This window comes from Dunckerocampus dactyliophorus, chromosome 1 (assembly GCF_027744805.1).
Source record: "Dunckerocampus dactyliophorus isolate RoL2022-P2 chromosome 1, RoL_Ddac_1.1, whole genome shotgun sequence".
NCBI classification, from domain to species: Eukaryota; Metazoa; Chordata; class Actinopteri; order Syngnathiformes; family Syngnathidae; genus Dunckerocampus; species Dunckerocampus dactyliophorus.
Window position 1 is genome coordinate 38,628,112 of NC_072819.1, and position 21,842 is coordinate 38,649,953.

The window sequence follows — 21,842 nt, forward strand, 5'->3', positions numbered from 1 at the left end:
CTTCAAACACGCTCTTGTAGGACTTCTGATACTTCCTTGGAAAAGTACTTGAAAAATGCTATAATGTGAGACCTTTACACATGGCAGGAGGATTAGGGTCACACTGAAGGGGAAAAGAGATTATGAGAAATATTATAATTTTTTATATATCAGACCAATAACTATTTGCTTTGATATCTTCAGCACAAAGCTCAGCTGTAGGCTGTTTTGTCTTTAAATGCATTTAACTGCTACATGCTTTTTTACTGACAAAACAAATGGAGAAGAATGTCAAAGTGACCTCCGCAACCTTCCGTTTTTCCGTATGCGGTGGGAAAAAAATGTGACCAACCCTGTTTTACATTCAAAGGGATGTCTAACATGAACAGATGCCTCCTTCTAAATCAAGATATAGCATGTCTATAGTAAGTCTCATTGCTCAACATGGATAAGTGTTGTCCTTTGTTTTCTTATGCTTATCTGCACCTATGCGAAGTGCAGCTAAACCTGATTAGCCATTGTGACCATGTGAGTTGTGGTTTTCATGTTAAATGACTCAAAGGTCATCAATGCACAACTTTTTTGTAGATTGCAGTGTTGCAGAGGTCACATGACTGAAATGCTCCATTGTTCAAGTTTTGGAAAATGATATCCAGATGTTTGGGGCCGAGGGGAAGCATGTGCAGTAAAAAAAAAAAAACACACACACACACACAAAAAAACAGGGGGGTTTGAACAAACAGGCAGGCAGAACATTGGAGCGCTTCAGTTGGTGAGCGGTTATACATTTACTTACATTTGTAGCCGAGAGGTTCACCTCACCTTACATGATCAGCACACTCTGGATTCTTCTTTGCTGGAGGCTCACAAGACCTGAGGTGAGGATCTGCTTTACTCACAAAATGTGAATTTAAAGTAAGTTTGGTTTCTGATATCAGTGAGATACTTGACATTAATTGACTTGTTTGCTTTTAGATCCTGTAAAATATACAGTAGATACTGTCGACAGACAGACCACTCTATGTCAAAAAAATGAATATATAATATACAGTATATAATATAATGCGATGCTTGCATTAATGCATTAATTTGGCTATTGCATTCTGTGCACCTGGAGGCTGGGGCAGGGTTACGGGTGGCTGGAAGTGATCTACGGTTTGATATGTGGGAAACTCTAAGGCTGAATCCGAGCATAACACTGGTAGGAGGTAGAGAAAACAAACCGTGATGACCAATCAGCAGATGATATACGTTTGATGGGATTGTCCTTTAGAATGTACTTCAGTATAGGACATTGCTTCTGCTTAGGGCATATAAGGAAACCAACACTTAAATATGTCACGCTTACAGTGTCACAAAAGTGATTACACACATTTCGGCAAACATTTTATCATTTCTTCAAATGGGACAATACTACAGAAATAAAACTTGGGTATACTATGGTATAGTATGTGTGCAGCTCGTGTAGCAGTATCGATTTACTATCTACTGAAAATGAGTCAGCCGCACGGTGGCAGGGTGGTTAGCATGTTGGCCTCACAGTCAGAAGAATTTCTATTTGGGCATCTCTGTGTGGAGTTTGCATTCTCGCCGCATGCATGGGTTGTCTCTGACTTCCTCCCACATCCCAGAAACATGCATGTTTGGCTAATTGGAGACTCTAAATCAGACACATACAAACTTTTTCCCCCACGAGTGCCACACACTGAAAAACTAAAGGATGCAAGGGCCACTTTGATGAAAAAAATGCATCTCAGCTTTATGATATAGGTGAAAAAGCATATGACTGCTGAAGCGTGTGTTATCACTTTTGTGAGACTGTAAGCATGATATAGATAGTATGTGATTATAGTGAAAGCTGATGCCCACAGACTGGCTGCAGAATGTCGGACTTTGGCCCGGTGTCTCCGATTAACAGCCTGTAGCATCAGGAGAGTCATCTTGGACAGTTCATTATCTACAACTGTTTGTTCAGCATGTTGTGTGTGTGTGTCTCCTCTTCAGTAATGGCATCATATGCAACCCTGACGTTCCTCCTGGTGTTTTCAATGACGCTGATACCCTCGTGTTGGGGAGGGAAAATTCTGGTATACCCCTTTGATGGAAGTCACTGGATCAACATGAAAATTTTGGTGGAGGCGCTTCATTCTCAAGGACATGAAATCACAGTGCTGCGTACCTCCACCAGCTGGTACGTCTCTGAGAAGTCACCTTACTACACGTCTATCACTGTCATGCTGGAGCAGTCCCAGAAAATTGAGAGCCAGAGCTTCATGACTTCTTTCCTGGAAAGGTCCATAGAGATCAGACGACATAAAGGCTCACCTTGGGCCTTTGTGGAGTTCTACAGGAACCTTTTCGGCTTTATTGGAGAGAACCAGATGGTTGTGGCTCAATTGGTGGTCAACATTTTTGAGAATAAAACTCTCATCAAGGAGCTGAATGAGACAGGATATGATGTTTTCTTGATGGACCCAGCCTTTCCAGCCGGAGTGCTCCTGGCTCACTACTTGGACCTCCCCATGGTCTTTAACGTACGCTGGCTTTTCAACGGAGAGGCTCACTTTGCCATCGCTCCATCTCCTCTGTCCTACATCCCTGAGCTCTTCTCAAAGTACACTGATAAAATGGACTTGTTTCAAAGAATGAACAACATCATCTATCATGGTGTTCTGCTTTACATGCACTACTTTGTTGCAAATCCTCCACTCCAGGCTGTGTGTGATCAGTATTTTGGAGGTGATGTCAGCGCCATGTCTCTTATACAAAAAGCCGATATCTGGCTGATGAGGGTTGACTTCACTTTTGAGTACCCACGTCCCACCATGCCCAATGTGGTCTACATTGGAGGCTTTCAGGGGAAGCCCACCAAGCCTCTGCCGGCAGATTTGGAGGACTTTGTGCAGAGTTCTGGTGAACACGGCATTGTCGTCATGACTTTAGGAACGCTGCTGGGCCACTTGGGCCCTGAAATATCGGAGATCATCGCCTCTGCCTTTGCAAAGCTCCCTCAGAAAGTTGTGTGGAGACATCTCGGGAAGAAACCCGCCACTCTAGGGAATAACACCCTGCTGGTGGATTGGATGCCTCAGAATGACTTACTAGGCCACCCTAAGACCAAAGCCTTTGTTACACATGGGGGTACAAACGGCATATACGAAGCCATCTACCACAGTGTCCCAATTTTAGGCATTCCTCTTATCTTTGACCAGGATGACAACATGGTACGGATGAAGGCCAAGGGAGTAGCTGAGATTGTTGAAGTGACAACACTGGATGTGGGGTCTTTCTTGAGTTCCCTGAGGAATGTTCTTGATCCGCAGAAGCCTTACAAACAGAATATGATCAAATTGTCCCAGCTGCATCATGATAAACCCATGAAACCCATCGACACTGCTGTCTTCTGGATAGAGTACGTTATGAGGCATAAGGGGGCTCCACATTTGCGCACAGAATCCTATAAGTTGCCATGGTATGTCTATCACTGTCTAGATGTCTTTGCTGTTTTTGGAGTCTTCTGTCTTCTAGTCGCTGCATCTATTTGGATTTCGTGTAGATGGCTCTGTAAGCACCTAACCAGGTCCAAAAAGTCCAAAATAAAATCCAAGAGACAATAGAATAACAGATTTCGATTTCATGGTCCAATGAAAAACACATAAAAACAGGATGTGTCCTGGAAAAACAGGACGTTTGGTCACCATTACATATTTCATTCATGCTGTGAATTTTGTTAAGATATATATAGCAGAGTCGCCCTCTGTTGGTCAAACGAGGGAGTTCTAACGAAAAACAGCAGGTACAGTATTTACCAGAGGTGTGGACTCGAGTCGCACGGCTTAGACTCGAATCAAATTCAAGTCACAATTTTCATGACATTGGGCTCAGCTTGACAATATCATCAAAGGCTCGACTCGGACTTTGACCCAACCGTAGCTGTGCTCAGAGTGGATGGGGCATAAACTGGAAGTGGGTGTGGTTTAACCGGAAATGGGTGGGGCTTAAATCGGTACGTTATGTCTGAAATTGACATGGATTTATCGGAAGTTGCTATATTTGTTGTTTATTATCCAGCTATATGTGTACTGTGTATGTGTGTATCTGTAAGACTTTATTATTTAATTATGTTTTCATGATCTGTGTGAAGTTGGTGATTCATGCAAACATTCACTGATGGCAAACCGGGAAATAATCTGTCACACTTGTTCACTGTAGTTGTTCAGTACTACAAGCAAAGTTTTCCAACTGACTTTATATTATCAGCCAAATTAGAAGCAAGAAGACGAAAAAAAAATGAAACAAGTTTACCAAGTAACTTTAGATACGAGCTGAGCTGAGGAAAACCTAAAAATAACTTCCCGGGTGGAGGCAGCGACCAACGCGACACGAGCCCTTTTCAACTCTATCTTGCCAAATGCACTGCGTACTCCTTCCTCTGGCTGTAGGGAGTCTGTCTTGGGAGGGGCAGTCGCTGTCTGTGACTGGACAATCACATAAGGAGTTACCCAAAGAGGATTTTCCTTCACGACCCCGGGTAATGACGAGCTGTACTCGTTTCATGCTCGTACACGGCAAAAATGCATTGTGATCAGACTCATGTGATCAGACTCCAGCTCTTAGTCCTCATGTCAGCTTTGAAGGACATCTGATGATATGAAGTGAAGTTATGACAGTCTGATGGATAATGGCGAGGAGCAGTCTTCGCCACCAGGCTCCACCCACTACATGTAATTAAACATCATACTTCATATCATCAATCTGTTCAATGTGCCCTGTGTTAATGTGAAAGTCATTCAATAAATGAACTCAGAGGAGTGGGTTTTTCTATCAAGCGTGTATTTACTTGTCACTTCCCGTCGTCACATGGAGGCGCTGTGACTAATTGAGGAAGTGACGTATGGTCATGCACACCAATTATTGTAGAAGTCTGACCTAGTGGAGTCGAGTTATTTGAATTTTGCGTTGCTTGGCGAGCCTCCAAGGCTCCACCCACATTCCAGTGTGTACGTTAAAATGGTTTGCCCATATGTCTAGTATCTGTGATTTTCATGTGGCCTTGCTCAAAGTCCTTACGACTATCCATCCATCCATTTTCTATGCCGCTTCTCCTCATTAGGGTCGCGGGGAAGCTATCCCAGCTGACTTCGGGGGTACACCCTGGACTGGTCGCCAGCCAATGGCAGGGCACATATTGACAAACAACCATTCACACTCACATTCATACCTATGGGCAATTTAGAGTCGCCAATTAAGCTAACATGCATGTTTTTGGAATGTGGGAGGAAACCGGAGTACCCGGAGAAAACCCACGCACGGGGAGAACATGCAAACTCCACACAGAAATTCCCAACGGAGATTCAAACCCAGGTCTTCCTGATCTCCTGACTGTGACCACTAGACCAGTTTGTCGAAATACAACCCCAGGTTTTTGCCCAAAATGGCCACTTTCACACAAAATGGCCGACTTCCTGTTTGTTTTTGAGCATGGGATCATGAGACTTTTTTCTGCATCCTTTCATGAATGATGTCTCCACCACATTTTATAAAGATCTGTGAAACGCATGGTGGGGGATAATTTTTTCTAATTTTTTAGGGGGCGCTGGTCAGTCAATTTGGGAGCGGCACCATATTGTTCAGGCATGGATTCTTACTTCCCGTTTTCAACCACATGTGACCATCTGCAGTTAAATTACGACAATTTGGTGGTCAATGGCGAAGGCAGACACTTTGCCGCGATGCCACGCCCACCGCGTGCGCTTTACATGCATAATGGTGCAGCATTCAAGCTCATCAGTCTGTCAGTCATACTTTCTATTGAATTAGATGTCGATCTGAAAAATCTCCTTGGAGGAAAAGCCTAATGTAAATCACAAACTTTATCCTGTGACCACTGGGTGGCGCTGAGACGAATTCAGGAAGTGAGCTACGTATACCTTGAAGGTGTTGTCTTGATCACATGTACCAATTATGACGTAGATCTGACCTTGTGGAGCCGCGTTATTAACTTTTTGTTCAATGTTCAAAGCAACGTTAGAATCAAAATATCAGTTTGTCGCAATGCCCCGCACGCTTTATGGACCGGCCTAAAATCCTCCGCAATCTAACATCGCCCATCTGTCTAGTGTCCGTTGATGGTCCATTGGGCTCATTTGATCAAAGTCCCTAGGAGGATTTTGGCAAAATACAACCCCTGGTTTTTGCCCCAAAATCACCGCCGCCAACGAAAATCGCTGACTTCCTGTTCTTTTGGGAATATGGCTTCTTGAGACTTTTTTGTGCGTCCTGTCATGATTGACGTCTCCACCAAGTTTCGTGACGGTCCATGAAACTGGTGGCAGGGGCTAATTTTTTTAAAATGTAAAGGGGGCGCTACTGAGTGCAAGTTTGGGAGTTTGTGTTTGGGACCCCTGGAATATCACATTTTTCACCAGGCCTGACTTTGGTGAGTTTTCATGCACGTTAAGGCCCTGAAAAATGGGAGGAAAGTCGCGGAATTAACAAAATAAAAAAAGAAAAAGAAAAAGAACAATGATAATAAAAATATCAGTTTCAATAATTAACAGTAATTAACACTAATTAACAGGCTAATGTGGTCGCTATTTATTGTCTATTTATATACAGTATGAAATGCAGGAGATTGCAGTGAAGTTAGCCTGTTAGTTAGAACTAGTGACAACCAACAATTCAAAACATGGCGAATATTTATTCATTTATTGTGAAAATCAATAATTATGCTACTTTCGGTCTCCACTCAGCTGGAGTGTGTGTCCGAGTAAACTTCGTCTGCCCCTACGTCTCAAGTCTGGTCCCCGACCATACATGGTTTCTCGCGCTGTACACGCCTTAGCACCTTAGCACCCCTTACCTGTTGATTTAAGGGGAATTGGGACACCACTTGATTCTCGTGAACGCTCAAAACCTAGGGGTGAGGGTGGAACTAAAATTCAGCTAAAGTCTTGTCACACTGGTCTTATTTTATTTAAAAAATAAAACAATTCAAATTGCCTTATTGTAATTGTATTTGTCAAATTTAATACACTGTTGTAGTGTTAAAACATGTCATTTGGGATGCACTAAACAGTCGTGTAAGGACTCGTACGTTTCAAGCCTATGACTTCAAACTTTACTCGACCTGTCTTGTCTTGACTCGAGACATGACTTGGACTTCACTGCTTGCGACTTGAGATGAAATAATTCAGACTTGCTAAACACTGACTTGCTCCCACCTTTGGTATTTACGCTTATTATGATTAATTGTCAGCGGTGTATGTCGATATGGCCGACATGGGGTGCTGTGACATTTTGCAAGAAGGCAGGTGTATGAACAATGTAGGTAGTACATTTAGGATATTGATCTTGTGATGTGAAGTCATCTTCTACTTGTACTTGTTTTGCATGGATCAATAAAGACATATTTCTCTCTGATTGTGAAAAGAGTTGTTTCTGGACCGTGAACAGCCCTGTAAGAAGCCAGCTCTCTTGGAAAAAAAATGATAGTAGCAATCTGCATTTCAGGCGCTAGATGTCGCCAGACTCTACTCATTAATCATTTTGATGCGACAGCCTCTTCACTCGGTATTCATAAGGTCATCCACTTTCTATACGTTTGGGGGATAAGGACGGTAGACTCTTTACCAGCTGATGTAAGGGGTGAGGTGGGGATGGTCACCTGTTAATCACAGGACTGACACAGAGACAGACAAGAACATTACAAATACATGACACCTGACCTTGCACCATCTGCAAACAGTGAATGTAAATACTGCATGATTAAATTCAGGAGAATGTGTTTGAATAATATAAAGCCTGCAATATTAAGTAAAAAAAACAAACGACGCGTAACACAAAAGTCACTGTAAAATGCATGCCGTTTAAAAAATTTCACAACAATAATGTCCATCACAAACATGAGACATGAAAGTAAGAAACAGTAAGTCCAATATTATTTACAGAAAAGAAGTGCAAAATCATAGCGGCAGTGTTACAAACACACTGCATTGCTAACGTCAGAGTCATTCTGGGGGGATGTATACAAGTATGTCAGTCAAATTTGAGTAAACATTTCTTATGACTGATTAGAAAAGCCCTCAAATGATAGCTTATTTTTTTTAGGGGGACAAACGTATTTGTTGTCTAACCAGCTGGATTTTCAGGATTTCACATAGCAATGCTAACAAAACAGACCATTTCTTTACTATTCCGTGAGTTCATTGGTCTGGCTGATTAATGCATGTCATGTTTAGTGAGCCATGACTTGAATACACAAGTTTAAATCTCCCAAATTAAAGAGTTTTATTGTGGCGGCGCTATTTGTCTCAGAGAAGCTGACACATTGCACATAAGACTTTTTGGTCAAATGCAGATGTTTTCCAAGTGTGAAAACACTGCAGGGAAGGCGCAGCCACTTGAAAATATTTTTAAAATCTAAGCTAACTTTATGTTTAAAGGCAAAATGAATTGATGTTTACGTCCAATGGTGAGAAAGTAAACAAGAGTCTGGTGTGAGCAGAAAGCATAACAAAATAGGCTCCTTTTTCAGGGAGTAAAGGAAGCGCCAACTGCATTACATTATCTGCTCACAGTGCCATACTTTTAAAACCCATGTGCTGATGCTTTGTTGGATACATATTCACATTATTTGACACAATACATGAATGTTTGATGTCAGTATGTTAACCGCTTCCTAGCTCACATACTGATGCCTTTTTAGCCACGTCATCATTTCAGTTTCTTTCAGAGTTGCTGCATGGAATCAGACTGTGAGTTATGTCAAAGTTCAGTGAAGTCTAGTTGTTACCAGGGTGATGAGTCAGGGCCTGTACCCCCAAAGAGCGGGGTTTCTGAATGGGGAGTAAGGGCAGTTGCTATGGCAGACACACGAGTGGATCATCATCACAGCCCGCTGTAGAAGCCTGCCAGTGGAGCAGCGGAAGGTCACCTCGGCCGTGGAGGTTTGGTAAGGTGTACAGCAGCGGGAGTCGGTGCAGCGTCCGCAGTAGCGGAGCTGGTAGGCCCGTGTGCTGTAGCAGCCCTGGTGAACGAGTCGAATGGGCCCCGGTGATGTGTAGCTGGCCGTGCACTGGCCCTGCTGCCCCTGCTGGGAAAACAGCACACACACACACACACACACACACACACACACACACACACACACACAACGGCCGACCACAGCACGTAAAAAAGGAGTAATCAATAAGAAAGTCCAGTATAAGTCCAGAAATGCAGGGTCAAAATTCATGCTAAACTCATCCTGTTCAGGGTCACAGGTAAGCTGGAGCCTATCCCAGCTGACTTTGGGCGACAGGTGTGGTACAACCTGAATTGGTAGCCAGTCAATCATAGGACATATTTAGACAAACAACCATTCACACTATGGACAATTTATTGTCTAACTTTCTGTGTAATCCCACAGAAGCAAGGGGAGAAAAGCAGATTGAAACCCAGAACCTCTTGGTTGTGAGGCAGATGTGCTAACCACATTTCCACCATTAATTTCTGTATTATGTTGTTGCTTCATTTTGCAATATAAAAAATGTACATAACCTTCTTTGTGACGTCATTTGATACCATCTGCTTTCTTGAAATGTGGAAGTGTGATTCTAGCTAACCGATGCTCACATAAGTGAAAAAACACAAGACTTACCACTGGTCTGCTTGTCAAGGGAAGTTGTGAATGGCAGGGTCGCACTTTACAAAGGCGAGTCTCCATTTGTAGCCTGCAGGTTGGATTCTGGTTGGAGACGCGTGTGGAGATCCCGGCCCCGCAGCTCTGGGAACAGGCGCTCCACTGGGTGCTCTGCTCGGTACAAGTGGAGGCAGCTGGGACCAGGGGTGGTGGCCGCTGCCCGTTTGGTCTCATGGCTGGAGAGGACAAAAAAGCAAACGCTAATTTATTATATAATTACTATATAATTTAATAATCTCTGGCATTCAGATGCTCAAAGTGGAGCTCTTTCATGACTAAGGTAATTAGGATTTGGGAAATACTTAAGAATTAACAGTGTAGGATAATATTGTCTTATTAACTTGTTAGCCGAGTGAATAAATATTTATTACAAGTAGATTTTAGAATAACTGCATTGATGTTTATTGATTTAATTAGTAACTGAGTGCCTTAATATAAGTACACTATAAATATAACTGTTTTATGATTAACTGAGTGAGTGATTATAAGTATTTTATAGATATAATGCTTTGTCAAACAATTACTGTAGCTGAGTAGATGGACAACTGTTTAAGTATGTCAAAGGTCAAACAGAAATAGTGCGACCTCACACATAGTGTACAATCAGCAAAGGCCAGCCGGGACCATCAGCCAGATATGGGAACATAAACAAGTCAATAGGCCTTGAGACAGACTGAAAAGTATGCATTGTGTGCACAAGAAAAGTGTCAACAAGCCAGCGAAAGCTCCGACTATCACCTGCTGGCGTCACACGACTTTGTCAAAGAATCTGGGAGAAAGTTGTCTTTGGAGAGACTGGCACCAATGGTCTGCGGAAAACAATTATAAAAGGCAGACGGGACTATCGATCGGGACCTGTCTCTCTTCCTTCGGTGGGGAGGCTTCAGGTGTCCGTGGGAAGAGACACAGTCCGGAGCTTTGAAACTGCAAATTATTCCGTCCGACTTATTTTTCAATACATTTTGTAAATCTAATACGGGTGTGTGAGTCTTCTTTCCTTCTTATGTATAACTGGATATTAACGAATATCCACGTAAGGGAGAGGTGAAATTGGCTTAATTCATTTTCTAAAGTGGTCCTTTTGACCTTTAGTAGGTTGCAGAGGATTTCATTTCCAACAACAGTCCAGATTCCCTGTTGAGTGACGCCACCCAGGAAAAATGCAAAGATGTTGGGTCTAGTCTAGATGTTGGGTATTTATCCTCTAAACGAGGAGGCAGGTCCCTACAGGAATGGTATCCTCTTTAGTGGTGTCAAGTGACGATCGTTAGAATACAATGGAGTAGGGCCTCTGCCCGCCAGCGATGGTCGTTGGGTGGTATCACCTTCGTTAGCATCCCATTCAGATGTAATGTTGGTCATAGACCCACCTGAAATCAAGTGTCTGTGTACCTTGTTTATTTCTTAGAGGCTTAATGGCTCAGTCCCTGTTCACACGAGAACCATCCATCTATTTTCTATGCCGCTTATCCTAATTAGGGTCGCGGGGGTATGCTGGAGTTTATCCCAGCTGACTTGAGGCGACAGGCGGGGTACACCCTGGACTGGTCGCCAGCCAATCGCCAGTCCACACGAGAACGTTATTGGTAATTTTTTTTTGGTGGGTTGAAAAAAAGTTGTGACCACACTGTACCGGATTAGTAAATAGTTGCATCCAGACGGGAACGGATCACTGGGTGAAAATGATGCGATACACAAGGAACACCTATGTGTGGCACGAAACAGAAATGCAGACGGAACCACGTGACACACCAAACTTTTGAAGAAGACAGAACGCATGCGCAGAGGTCTATCATCTTCTGGTTTCCAAGGCTCATCTGGACTTATGACAAAGTGGAATTACTTCTACAATTCGTTTTGACAACAAAATATCAAGAGAATGTCGACTGGGTGTGAGTCATGACTGTCAAAAGATTGACTAACAAGAATTGAACCCCATGTTGTCATATTTTTGAGGGGGATACTTGCCATCAGCATTGAAATAAAAAGGTTTTAGGCTGCCCAAAACATGTGTTTGGCCCTGCAACTCCAAATGCAGCAAAACTCATACCAAAAGGATGATTTAACCGGTTTCAAGACCCTCAAGGAATGCTTTAATCGTTCATTAAACTCAACTACATCACAGAAGTGACTCACTTTCAGCACTTTAAAAGTCACCATGATTGGTGTTTTCTTCACAGACGCAACCGGTCATATCCACTTTGGGCTATTACAAAACTACAAAGAGCTGGAGTGGATTGTGGGTAGTTAGGTTTCTTCCAAAACTAACACTCATATAAGTCATACTAATCAGCTGATCATTAGGTACCATGTGGATGGTATTCAAGGACAAAATGTTCTCTTGCTGTTCCTTTAATGTCGCTGGACGCTGTTTGGACTTCTACATGTTTTTGGGGTGGATTCGTTTCACTTCTCTGTTTCACTCTCCCCCCCACACACACACACACACACACACACACATACACACGACTGGGATAATAGCTTCAAACGTTTAATTTCTACACAGCTGGTTGTTGCTATGAAATGCTATTAAAGGAAAATGTTTGGACCTTTCCAAAGAAATGTGGCTTCTTTTTGGCCAGACACACCCCTGTGTAATGTACAAACGGTCCAGTAAAAACTTCCAGACTTGACCACCAGTGAGTGACAAAGCTCATGTGTCATGCTGCCATATGGACCTGCAATCACTGAGGCACCATCAGTGATATATGGGGAGAAATGACAACACCACACTCATGCAGCATGGGAAAAATGCTTGGAATTATGCTGGATGAAATGTCACGGACTGCCTTGATATTGTGGAAAGTATGCTAATTTCTTTTCCATGGGCAGTGTTACATAAGTAGAAGTCTCCCACCTGCTTCTTACTATGGAGGGCAGTGGCTTGGTTTACCGTAAAGACCACAGGTAGAAAAAAACAAAAAGTTTCACATTTACAAATATAACTATTTTAAAATGGTTTTAATTTTTCTCTTCTAGCAAAGCGTTGCTATTTAGCCTGCTAGCATTGAAAAATTATGGGAACTTTCAAAGTTGGAAAACCTTCATGAATGGGATTGTTTGTGAATTTGCAAGCCCCGGTGGTGTAACGGTACACGGTGCTGTCTTTTGGAGACATCCAGTGGCAGTCCCAATCTTGGATAAAAATGGAAGGCTTGCATAAAGAACGCCATCTGCTGTAAAAACTACACTAAATCGAAACATGCGATTGATTGCTGTGGTGACCTCTAATGGGAAAAGCCGAAAAATAATTAGTTAGTCTATTAAAGGCAGTTTCAATGCCGTTAAAAAAATGCATTGCAGCTTTTAATTATTAAATTGAACTACATTTTTTTAATTTTTTTCTCCAGTGCATCCCATAGTCCCATGCACCCAGCATTTTATTATTATACGCATTATGATGTTATTATTACATTATGTATTTAATGTAATACTTTTTATATGGTGTGAATATTTTCATTATTCCACCTACTGTATTTACTTATCTCAGCTACATCCTGAACTGCACAAACGTCAACTGTGTGAAACATTACAGCACTAATGCCCCCACCTCTATTCAATTCATTTCACTATTACAAATACAGTACTATTGCACCTAATGTGTTTACCTGTGATGGCATCCTGAAGGACAGAGTTCTCCAGGTTCTCACACACCCATTCCTTGCAGCACTTCCCAGGGAGTTGGATATGCTGTGGATGGGGACAGTCCGGTGTGGGGAGGCGTACATTCAGGGGACAAGCGGGCACGCAGCTCACACCTCCTCCTCTGCAGTGGCAGTAGACGTCGCATGAGGGCTGAAAGGACTGTCCATCTTGGTAGCTGATTCCGTTGACTTCGCAGGCCATATCCTCCTGACCTGAGGGGGACACAGTGCAGGCCCAGTCATGTAGGATCAGGCAGGGAAGGGATGAGCTGAGGAAAGAGGAGTGCCGAGGACACTGAAATGGCCGTCCTTGCCACTGCTTGTGCAATTTAACGAGAGAGCAGGCCTCTCTGCTTGTGAACTGTGGCGTCTGAGTGTTGGCCCTGCAATCTATCATATAGTATCATTACGGACAAAATGTCAACAGAAGCCCTGGAAATACTAAGTTTTGGACTTTGAGGTGATGGGCTGACCTGCTTGGCTGAGCAGACTTTAAACATTAACTGTCTCCCGGTAGGTCTATCACACTCTGTGACCTCCTCCATACACTAATAGACATCGGGCCACAGTAGGAGTGATTTTCTGTCCCTTGACCTCCAATGACACTGGTTTACAGTACAGAGTCAAATCTCTGTTTTCGTCAAAACTTTTTGCCAAAATTTTGCCTCCATTTTCGTACACTGTTACAGTTTTTGTACAATAGTCCACGTAACAAACGAATCATTTTGCCCTGCATTGTTCAGCAAAATCGAGTGCCCAAACAAAGCACCTCACACACTGCTCACTCACTGGCCATGCATTTTCTATTGAGCACGACTACTTAATAACATGCCATGGGGCCGAAAGAAGTTGTGAGTGCCAGCACTTTGATAAGGAAGTTGAGAAACACTACTGAATTTGATCTCGTCGGGATGTTCCAAGTTCCACCCATTCGTCATGGATAATTATTTCTCATTGCTTTCTGCATGTAAAACAATAATTGTTCTGTATCAAATGTATTTTTGCTAATATTTTTGGGTGTCTGGGACAGAATAGTTGGACAGACATTATTTATTTTTTTATGTTTCGGTTTTTGTGGGACCTTTTGGAGCAAATTAATAACAGAAACTGTACTTAGAATACACTAGCCGCTAAGGCAGGCGTGTCTAAAGTATGATGGCCCGGGGACTATTTGCAAGTTTGTTTTTTTTGTACACATTTGTAGACAAAAAACAACCAAAAAATGGGAAAAATAGAGTAAAAAGGCAGAATGTGAAGAGAAAAAGCAGAACATGTGATACCTGTGTAAACAACACAAAACTTTGTCTCAAAATATAACTTTTTTTTTTTTACTTTTTACTAAATTAAAAAATATATGAAAATAAGGTGGTCCCCCACATCTTTGTGTGTGTGTGTGTGTGTATGTTTGTGTTTCCATTGCGGAAATCCCACCTTTGTCATCCTACAAGACAGAGAATTTTGCTCTAGTCTAGTCTAGTCTAGTGAATGCAAAAATGGAATAAAGACAACAAAGACTGCTGTTTACTCCAGTGGACTGCGATAGAAAGCATTCTTATATTTTCTTATTGCGTTTTGCCTTCATATTGAATCCTTCGCCAAGTTGCATGCTGTTGTGAACGTGTACAAGCTGATGTAACACTTGACGTAACTGACGCAACTTTCGCAATCTTGCCAACACAACTTGCAGTGGGGAGACGACTCACGGTTCACCGTTCCGACGTGGAACATTTAACTGGAGTGTAGTTTGGCAGACACATGGCTTTTGAGGGTAGCACCCAGTATAGAAGACACACTCACTGACACACTCCCCAGGGCCTCCAGGGAAGCTGGCGCTGTAGTCACACTTCAGCCCCCTCTGGGCATCACAGGGGAACTTCTGGTTGCACGGCTCGCCCTGCTGCCTCACACACACTTGGCAGCACCGGCAGCCATCCAGCACCAAGGGGACTCCCGGGGGACATTGTGGGATGGGACGAGGACAAAGACAAGGCCGATCACAGAGCTGACAAAACACCTGTGGGAACAACATTTAGGAAGGCTTGAAGGCCGGAAGTACATTCATTTGCATACTGCTGCCCAAAACCGATACCGACGGTTTTCGATTACATGACTGGATGGTTTTCACTCAACTCTTACTGGGAGTACAAAGCATCTGCAAGAGCATCTTGCCAAAATACATAATTAAGAGTTGTGGCACAATGACAACTGTTTATCATATTTGATCCATTCATTGGCAGGAAATAGTCATTTGTGTTATTTGAGCGTCTTTCAGGCATTGGTAAGACAGATCAAGTCAACAACTGACAGGTCAATCAATAAGATGTTACATGTCAGTTGCAAACCTATTCATAATCTAAGTCACATCGACAATTCACTTTTTGTATTACATACATTTACAGTTTGCAATGAAGAAAAAGTTTCAAAAGCACCAAAAGTTAACTTCCAAAGTAAAAGGAGGAAAATCCCTTCTATCAAGAAACGTCAACACTCTCAGCTTGTATCCTGCAGACATGATTTCAATGTTGAATCAATGAAAGTAACTGTGATTTCCTACTCAAACAAAATGCATCATCCTTTTAATGTCCCAGTCCACACTTGAGAACTCACCTGTGAGGCCACAGCAAGCAGCAGCAGGGCCAAGGCTATCACACAGTCACACAGCGGTCGGTCCATGATAGCGAGCTCCGTCTGTCTCGCCCACCTCTGGGCTGGCTGACATTTATAAAGTCTGCACTCTGATGTCACGCCGCACTGACTACCGTGTAAACAGCCACTGGAGCAGCATCAGAAATGTTTCACATTCCTCCTCCCCGCTGCCTATTTCCACTTCCACACACCCACCCTCCAAGTCCTCTGCACCAGCTCCTCTTTTTTCCTTTCCTCCCTCTCTTTCCAGCCTTGTGATGTTCCAGGTTTACACAGCTTAACATGAGCTGAGGGGAGACACGCTTGTCTTCAAGTCAAGGGTGTGGTGACGATTCCAGTTTAATTGGTGGGATTTTATAATGTGGATGTTTTTACACCAGTCAGTCGCACAGTTTCCACTATTCCATTCCTCAAGTCAGCCAGACGTAAACGAGATTTAATCCGTCTCTTCCGTCTGGTTTCCATGGCGTTATGGCAGCATGCGTGAGGCTGCAGGGAAATCAAATCATCTCTTCTATTGTGAGGAGAAAACAAGCCAGATGGAAGCTTGAAAGCAACCGCTGAGACAAAAGATGAATCCTAAACAATAAACTATATTTACATTTGTTAACAGTGTCTGTAAGTGCTTCATCCTTGTTTGACTCACGAGTGAGCTGGAGCCTATTCAAGCTGACTTTGGGGGAAAGGCAGGGGACACCCCACATATAGACAAACACCCTTTTACACTCACATTCACACTGATGGACAATGAAGAGTTTCCAATTGACCAGACATACATGTTTTTGGGATGTAGCCACTGAGAGCACAGGGAGAACATGCTCCCGAGTTTCCAAGGGAGATTCAAACCTGACTGTGAGGCTGTCAGGTTCTCGGTGTGGTTAGGACCCCAGATGCAGAGGCTTAGAGTTCGTGTGGAGATTCAGGACTTTTAATGACAAAAAGTGCAAGAGAGAGTAGTTCCAAAAACAGAAAGCGATGGTGTTGTGGCAAAAACAGAGACAAAAGGTAAATGAAAGTTACACCATGAAGAAAAGTACAAACTCAGGAGTTAGCTGGACGGCAGGGAGGCGGCAGGTCCAAATGGGCATGGAACAACGATTGGTAGCAGAAGCACTCGGGTGTGTAGCCAGCAGAGGCGAAACAATAAACCAGCGGCTGCCAGCTGTGGGTAGTCGGCTTAAATGAGTATCGAGTAATTAGCAACAGGTGTGCCCAGCGTCCCCGCCTCCAGCCCGCTTAAGGTGTAACTGCAACAAAAAAGGAGAAACAAGCCAGAAGAAGGCAGGTACCAACGCAGTGACAGCCACAACAAACGGTAGTACTAGCACATTGTGACAGAGGCACTAACAACTTCTCCACAGTGCTACACTTTACTTCTTCATTTCAGTGAAATAACAAATACACACTTTAAATTCTGCTTTTATTTATTTATTTTTTTTTTTTTTTTTTTTTTCCCCCTGTCCTGTCCAGCCTTTAAAGCAGATAGAATTGTATACCTAAATGCCGTCAAGTGCTCAACAGATTTACTCTGCCAGAGAGAAGTGTGATATACACTTCCCCTGTCATACAAAATTTATTCGACCTTGATGCTTGTTATAAAGCAAATTTGGAGCGCCCGGACCGGAGCAGGAGGGGACAGAGAAGAAGAGAAAAGGAAACGGGGGGGGGGGGGGGGGGCGAGAGGGGACAAAAACAAAAAAAAGAGAGACAAGAGACAAGGACAACAGCAGCAACAACAACAATTGTGACAGAACAACAGAAACATACCGAACGACATCAGCAAATAAATGTCCGTGACAACTATAAAGACGAACAAGGATAAAGGACAAATCAATATCAACAACCACAATGACAAAGCTGTCAATGACAATCAGACATAATAGCAGTCATGAAATGATGACCTATGACAGTGATCACAATGACAATACTGCATTGAAACAGTCGCACACAATAGCAGTCATGAAATGATGAATTATGATAGTGATCACCATGATAATACCGCATTGAAACAGTCACACATAACTGTAGTAATGAAATGATTATCCATGATAGTGAATAGAATCAAAGTTACTGTAATGCACATCATTGTAAAAAAAAAAAAAAATACATATACACACATATATACATACATACACATACATAAATACATATATACATATATATATATATATATATATATATATATATATATATATATATATATATATATACACATATATACCGCACATACACACATATATATATATAGTCATACTGCTGAAATCACCGTCGCTGTAATAAAACCAACAACATAATAACACCCTGGTTAACTCAGTGAGTAATGTGGGGAAGTACGTATGTACTGTGAGTGTGCATATGTACAGGTATCTCTGTATGTAAGGAAGACTTCATATATATATAAAGGTGCAGGAATGTGTGGGCGTGTGATTGTCACTGAGAGTGCATGAAAGGAAAGGGGCCGCCTTCCACCTCCCAGAGAGCCCCGCCCCAAATAGCAAGGCCGGGCCCCGGCCGCCAGAAGGCCACCAGGCCCATAGGGGCAGGCAGCACAAAGAACAGTGCCCCAAGAGCCAGCCCAGAGAGCCCCCCCCCCCCCGGGAAGACCAGTAAGGGGCCGAAGAGAGGTAATCCCAGCCAAGGACAGGGCGCCAGCGGGCCGGAGGACTGCCAACCCCCGAGACCAGCGAGAGATCACACCCCACAAAGGCAGACGGGTACCGGGGGCCACAAACCGGCAGGCCCAGAGACGCCTCCACAGCTGGAAAGAAGCCCGCCCGCGCCGGAAGCGCCAATTCTCCCCCACCGCCACCCCCACCCCCAGGGAGCGGAGCCCGGCCCGCCCCGGGCCAACCCCCGCCCGACCCCCGACACAGGGCCGCCCCGCCAAGGGATGCAGGAGGCACACCCTCCACCCACCCGGCGGAGGCACGGGCGGCAGAGATGTATCGCCCAGCACCTGACCCCACGGAGCAAACCCCTGTATGCCCCCCCCCAAATAAATAACTAAAATAAATAAATAAATAAAAATACACACACGCACGCACATACACACTCCTACGCACCCACACACACGCACATAAACGCTCCTACGCACAAACACACCCCTATGCGCACGCTCATACACACTCTTACTTACTCAAGCGCGCACACACACACACACACACACACACACACACACACACACACACACACACAGTGGTCGACTGCCCGACACCCGGAAGCCCCACCCTATCCCCCGTTGGTAACCCAAGGAGCAGCGGAGCCGGGGACCCCGGGGTCCCAGACATACGATTCAGAACCCAGGGGCGGAGAGCGCAGACTGCCGGGGAGCAGGAAGACACCCGGCCACACCCCCCCAGCGGTAGGACGCCGCCAGCGAGGCAGACAGGGGAGTCAGCGAGGAGGAGAGCGGGAAACCGAGCAGGCAGGCGGGAAAACGGGCGAGCAGCCAGGCGAACCACCACACAGCGCCAACCGAGACCCGCGGGCCAGCAAACCCCGAAGAGAGAGCGGGAGCACCACACCCCAAGCCGCAGGGAGGCCAAGCACCAGCGCCGAGAAGGCGAGACCAGCAGCCGACCAGCCGACGGCCCCCACATACCACCAGAAGCCAGACCAGCCACATGCCACCAGAGCCGACAGCGCACCACCCGCGCACCGGAGCCCCACCCCCGACAAGCCCACAGACAGACCGGGGGAGGCGAGGACACAGACAGCGGCCCGGCAGCGCACAAAGCGCAACGGCGACAGACGCCCAAGCGCCCGGCAGAGCACGACCCCCCCCAGCGAGCCCGGCCCCAGGGCACCCGCCCCCCCACCCCCACCCCGCCACCCAGGCCCACAGTACCCGCAAGCATGACCAAGCCCCAACCCACCAGCTGGCCCGGCGCCCCAGCAGCCGCCACAGCGCAGCAACCACCGGCCGCCGCGACAGCACACGGGCCACCCGAAGCACCAGCACCGCCCCCCGGAGACCGCCGAACCCGCCCCAAGAGCGCAGAGGCGCCCGCGGCACGTGTCAGTCCAGGGGGGGCACCGCAAGCCGCCCCCCCCGGCGCAAGCCCCGGCATCAACAGGCCCCAGAGGGCCACCCCAGGGAAGGGCAGGCGAACCAGACAAGGGCACCCCACAGGCCAGGCCGCCCCGGGCGAGCCACCGCGACGGCCAGGCCCCCGGCCACACCGCCGACCCTGGCGGGCAGACGCCGAGGTGCACGAGGCACCCAAATCCAGCCCGCCCCACCCGTGTATGTGATAAGGTGTGATAGTGTCTATGATGCAATTAAAAAAATAAATAAATAAATAAAATAAAATAAAAGAGGATGGTGTATCTGTGTGCATGTATATGGAGTGTATGTGGATGATAGCTAATGATGCAATTAAAATCGGGGGACAGCTGCCGCTCGGAGGGCCCCTCACCTGGCCAGCCCCCCCAAACCCTAAGTGTCTACTCTGCGATTAAAATTGGGGGGCAACAGGTCAGTGGCACAGCAGGAGCAAAGGAGCCCCGCAAGGCAGCTCCCCTCCCCAATCACGCCCGACCGTAGGCCACCCCCCAATGTCCTATATATATGTGAGGTGGTGCAGTGGCACAGGAAGGACGGGGGCCCCACACCCCAACGCCGCCCAAACCGAGCAGGGGGGGGACCAAGGACACATGACCGACCGGCCGCCCACCACAGCCCAGGCTCGGGCGTGCCGCAGGACACACCACAGGCCCTACCCGGCCCGCCAGGATGCCCAGTCCGGCCCACCCAACCCCCCAGAGGCGATACCCCCAGTGCCCCCCAACACCGGAGCCCCACCGGAGGTAGCGTTCACAGCGCCACCCCCAAACCGCCAAACACCACGGACAAGCCACACGCCCCCAAGGCAGATCCGACCGCCACCAGGACAGCGGGAGCCGCGCCCACGCGCCCCCCGCATACCACCACGGCCGGCAAGGGAGCAACACCACGACGACCACAAGAGCACCGGACCCCACATAGAGCGGAGCACGGCCGCACCCACGAAGCACGCAGGCCAGAGGCGCCAGGGAGGGACAGAGAAGCAAGCACCGCACGACCGGGCCCGCGAGAGGAGCGGCCCCCGCCCGGCGCCCAAGCAGATGCCCCCGCCCGCCCCGCCCACCGCCACGCCACAGACCGGCCACCGCCCCACCCCCCGCCCATCCACCAACACGCCAAGGGGGAAACCCCGGAGGGAGGGAGACAACCGCCGGCCCGGAAGCAAGGACCAGCCCGACACCAGCAGGCAGCAGGGACCGCCCGCCAGCCCCCCGCCAGCCCGACCCCCAAGCCCCCGGCCAAAGCCACCCCCCGACCGCCCCACCCCGGAGCAAGCATCCTCCCGCCGATCCCGGGAAGCACCACGCAGATGGACACCACGCCGCCCGCCCCACCGCGCAACCCGCCCACGGCCCCCACACGCCCCACCCACCGAGCCACAGCGGCCCCGTCCCTGAGGGGAGAAAGCAAGGGATCCCCCCCACCCCAGCACCACGCACCCCCCACCCCGAGCCCAAACCGCACATCCGCGACCCCCACCTCCGCGCCCCCCGTCACCCGGGGGACAGCCACAGGCGCCGGAGGATAACAGGCAGCTCCCACCTATCACACATACACCACACACATAAATCAGCGAAATAAAATAAAATAAAATAATTTTAAAAAAAAATAAAATAAAAATAAATAAATAAAAAGGGGCAACCCAAACCACCCTCCCACCCAGGGGAGATGGCTCCGCGGGGGCAGCCGGGCTCAGGCACCCGCGCCCCCACCAGCCGAGCAGGAGGGCCCAGGGCAGTCCCCGCCCCACCCCCAGAGGCAGAGGAGGCGAGGGAGAGCCAGCGCCACCAGCCGCACACGGGCCCCCCCAGCAGCAGTAGGCGCC

General features: G+C 46.6%; 2 protein-coding genes across 2 annotated transcripts; one reads left to right on the forward strand and one right to left on the reverse strand.

Annotated features, from left to right (window-relative positions):
- The first annotated feature begins 757 nt into the window (after positions 1 to 757).
- On the forward strand, positions 758 to 7,470 carry LOC129181215 (UDP-glucuronosyltransferase 2A2-like). Its single transcript, XM_054776056.1, has 2 exons — positions 758 to 857; positions 1,984 to 7,470. The coding sequence occupies exon 2, from the start codon at positions 1,986 to 1,988 to the stop codon at positions 3,594 to 3,596; it is 1,611 nt and encodes a 536-aa protein (XP_054632031.1). The 5' UTR covers positions 758 to 857; positions 1,984 to 1,985; the 3' UTR covers positions 3,597 to 7,470.
- Positions 7,471 to 7,779: 309 nt separating this feature from the next.
- ccn5 (cellular communication network factor 5) lies at positions 7,780 to 16,102 on the reverse strand. Its single transcript, XM_054776122.1, has 5 exons — positions 15,913 to 16,102; positions 15,103 to 15,319; positions 13,270 to 13,518; positions 9,620 to 9,837; positions 7,780 to 9,073 (listed from the first exon to the last, which is right to left on the reverse strand). The coding sequence occupies exons 1-5, from the start codon at positions 15,976 to 15,978 to the stop codon at positions 8,786 to 8,788; spliced, it is 1,038 nt and encodes a 345-aa protein (XP_054632097.1). The 5' UTR covers positions 15,979 to 16,102; the 3' UTR covers positions 7,780 to 8,785.
- Positions 16,103 to 21,842: the final 5,740 nt, after the last annotated feature.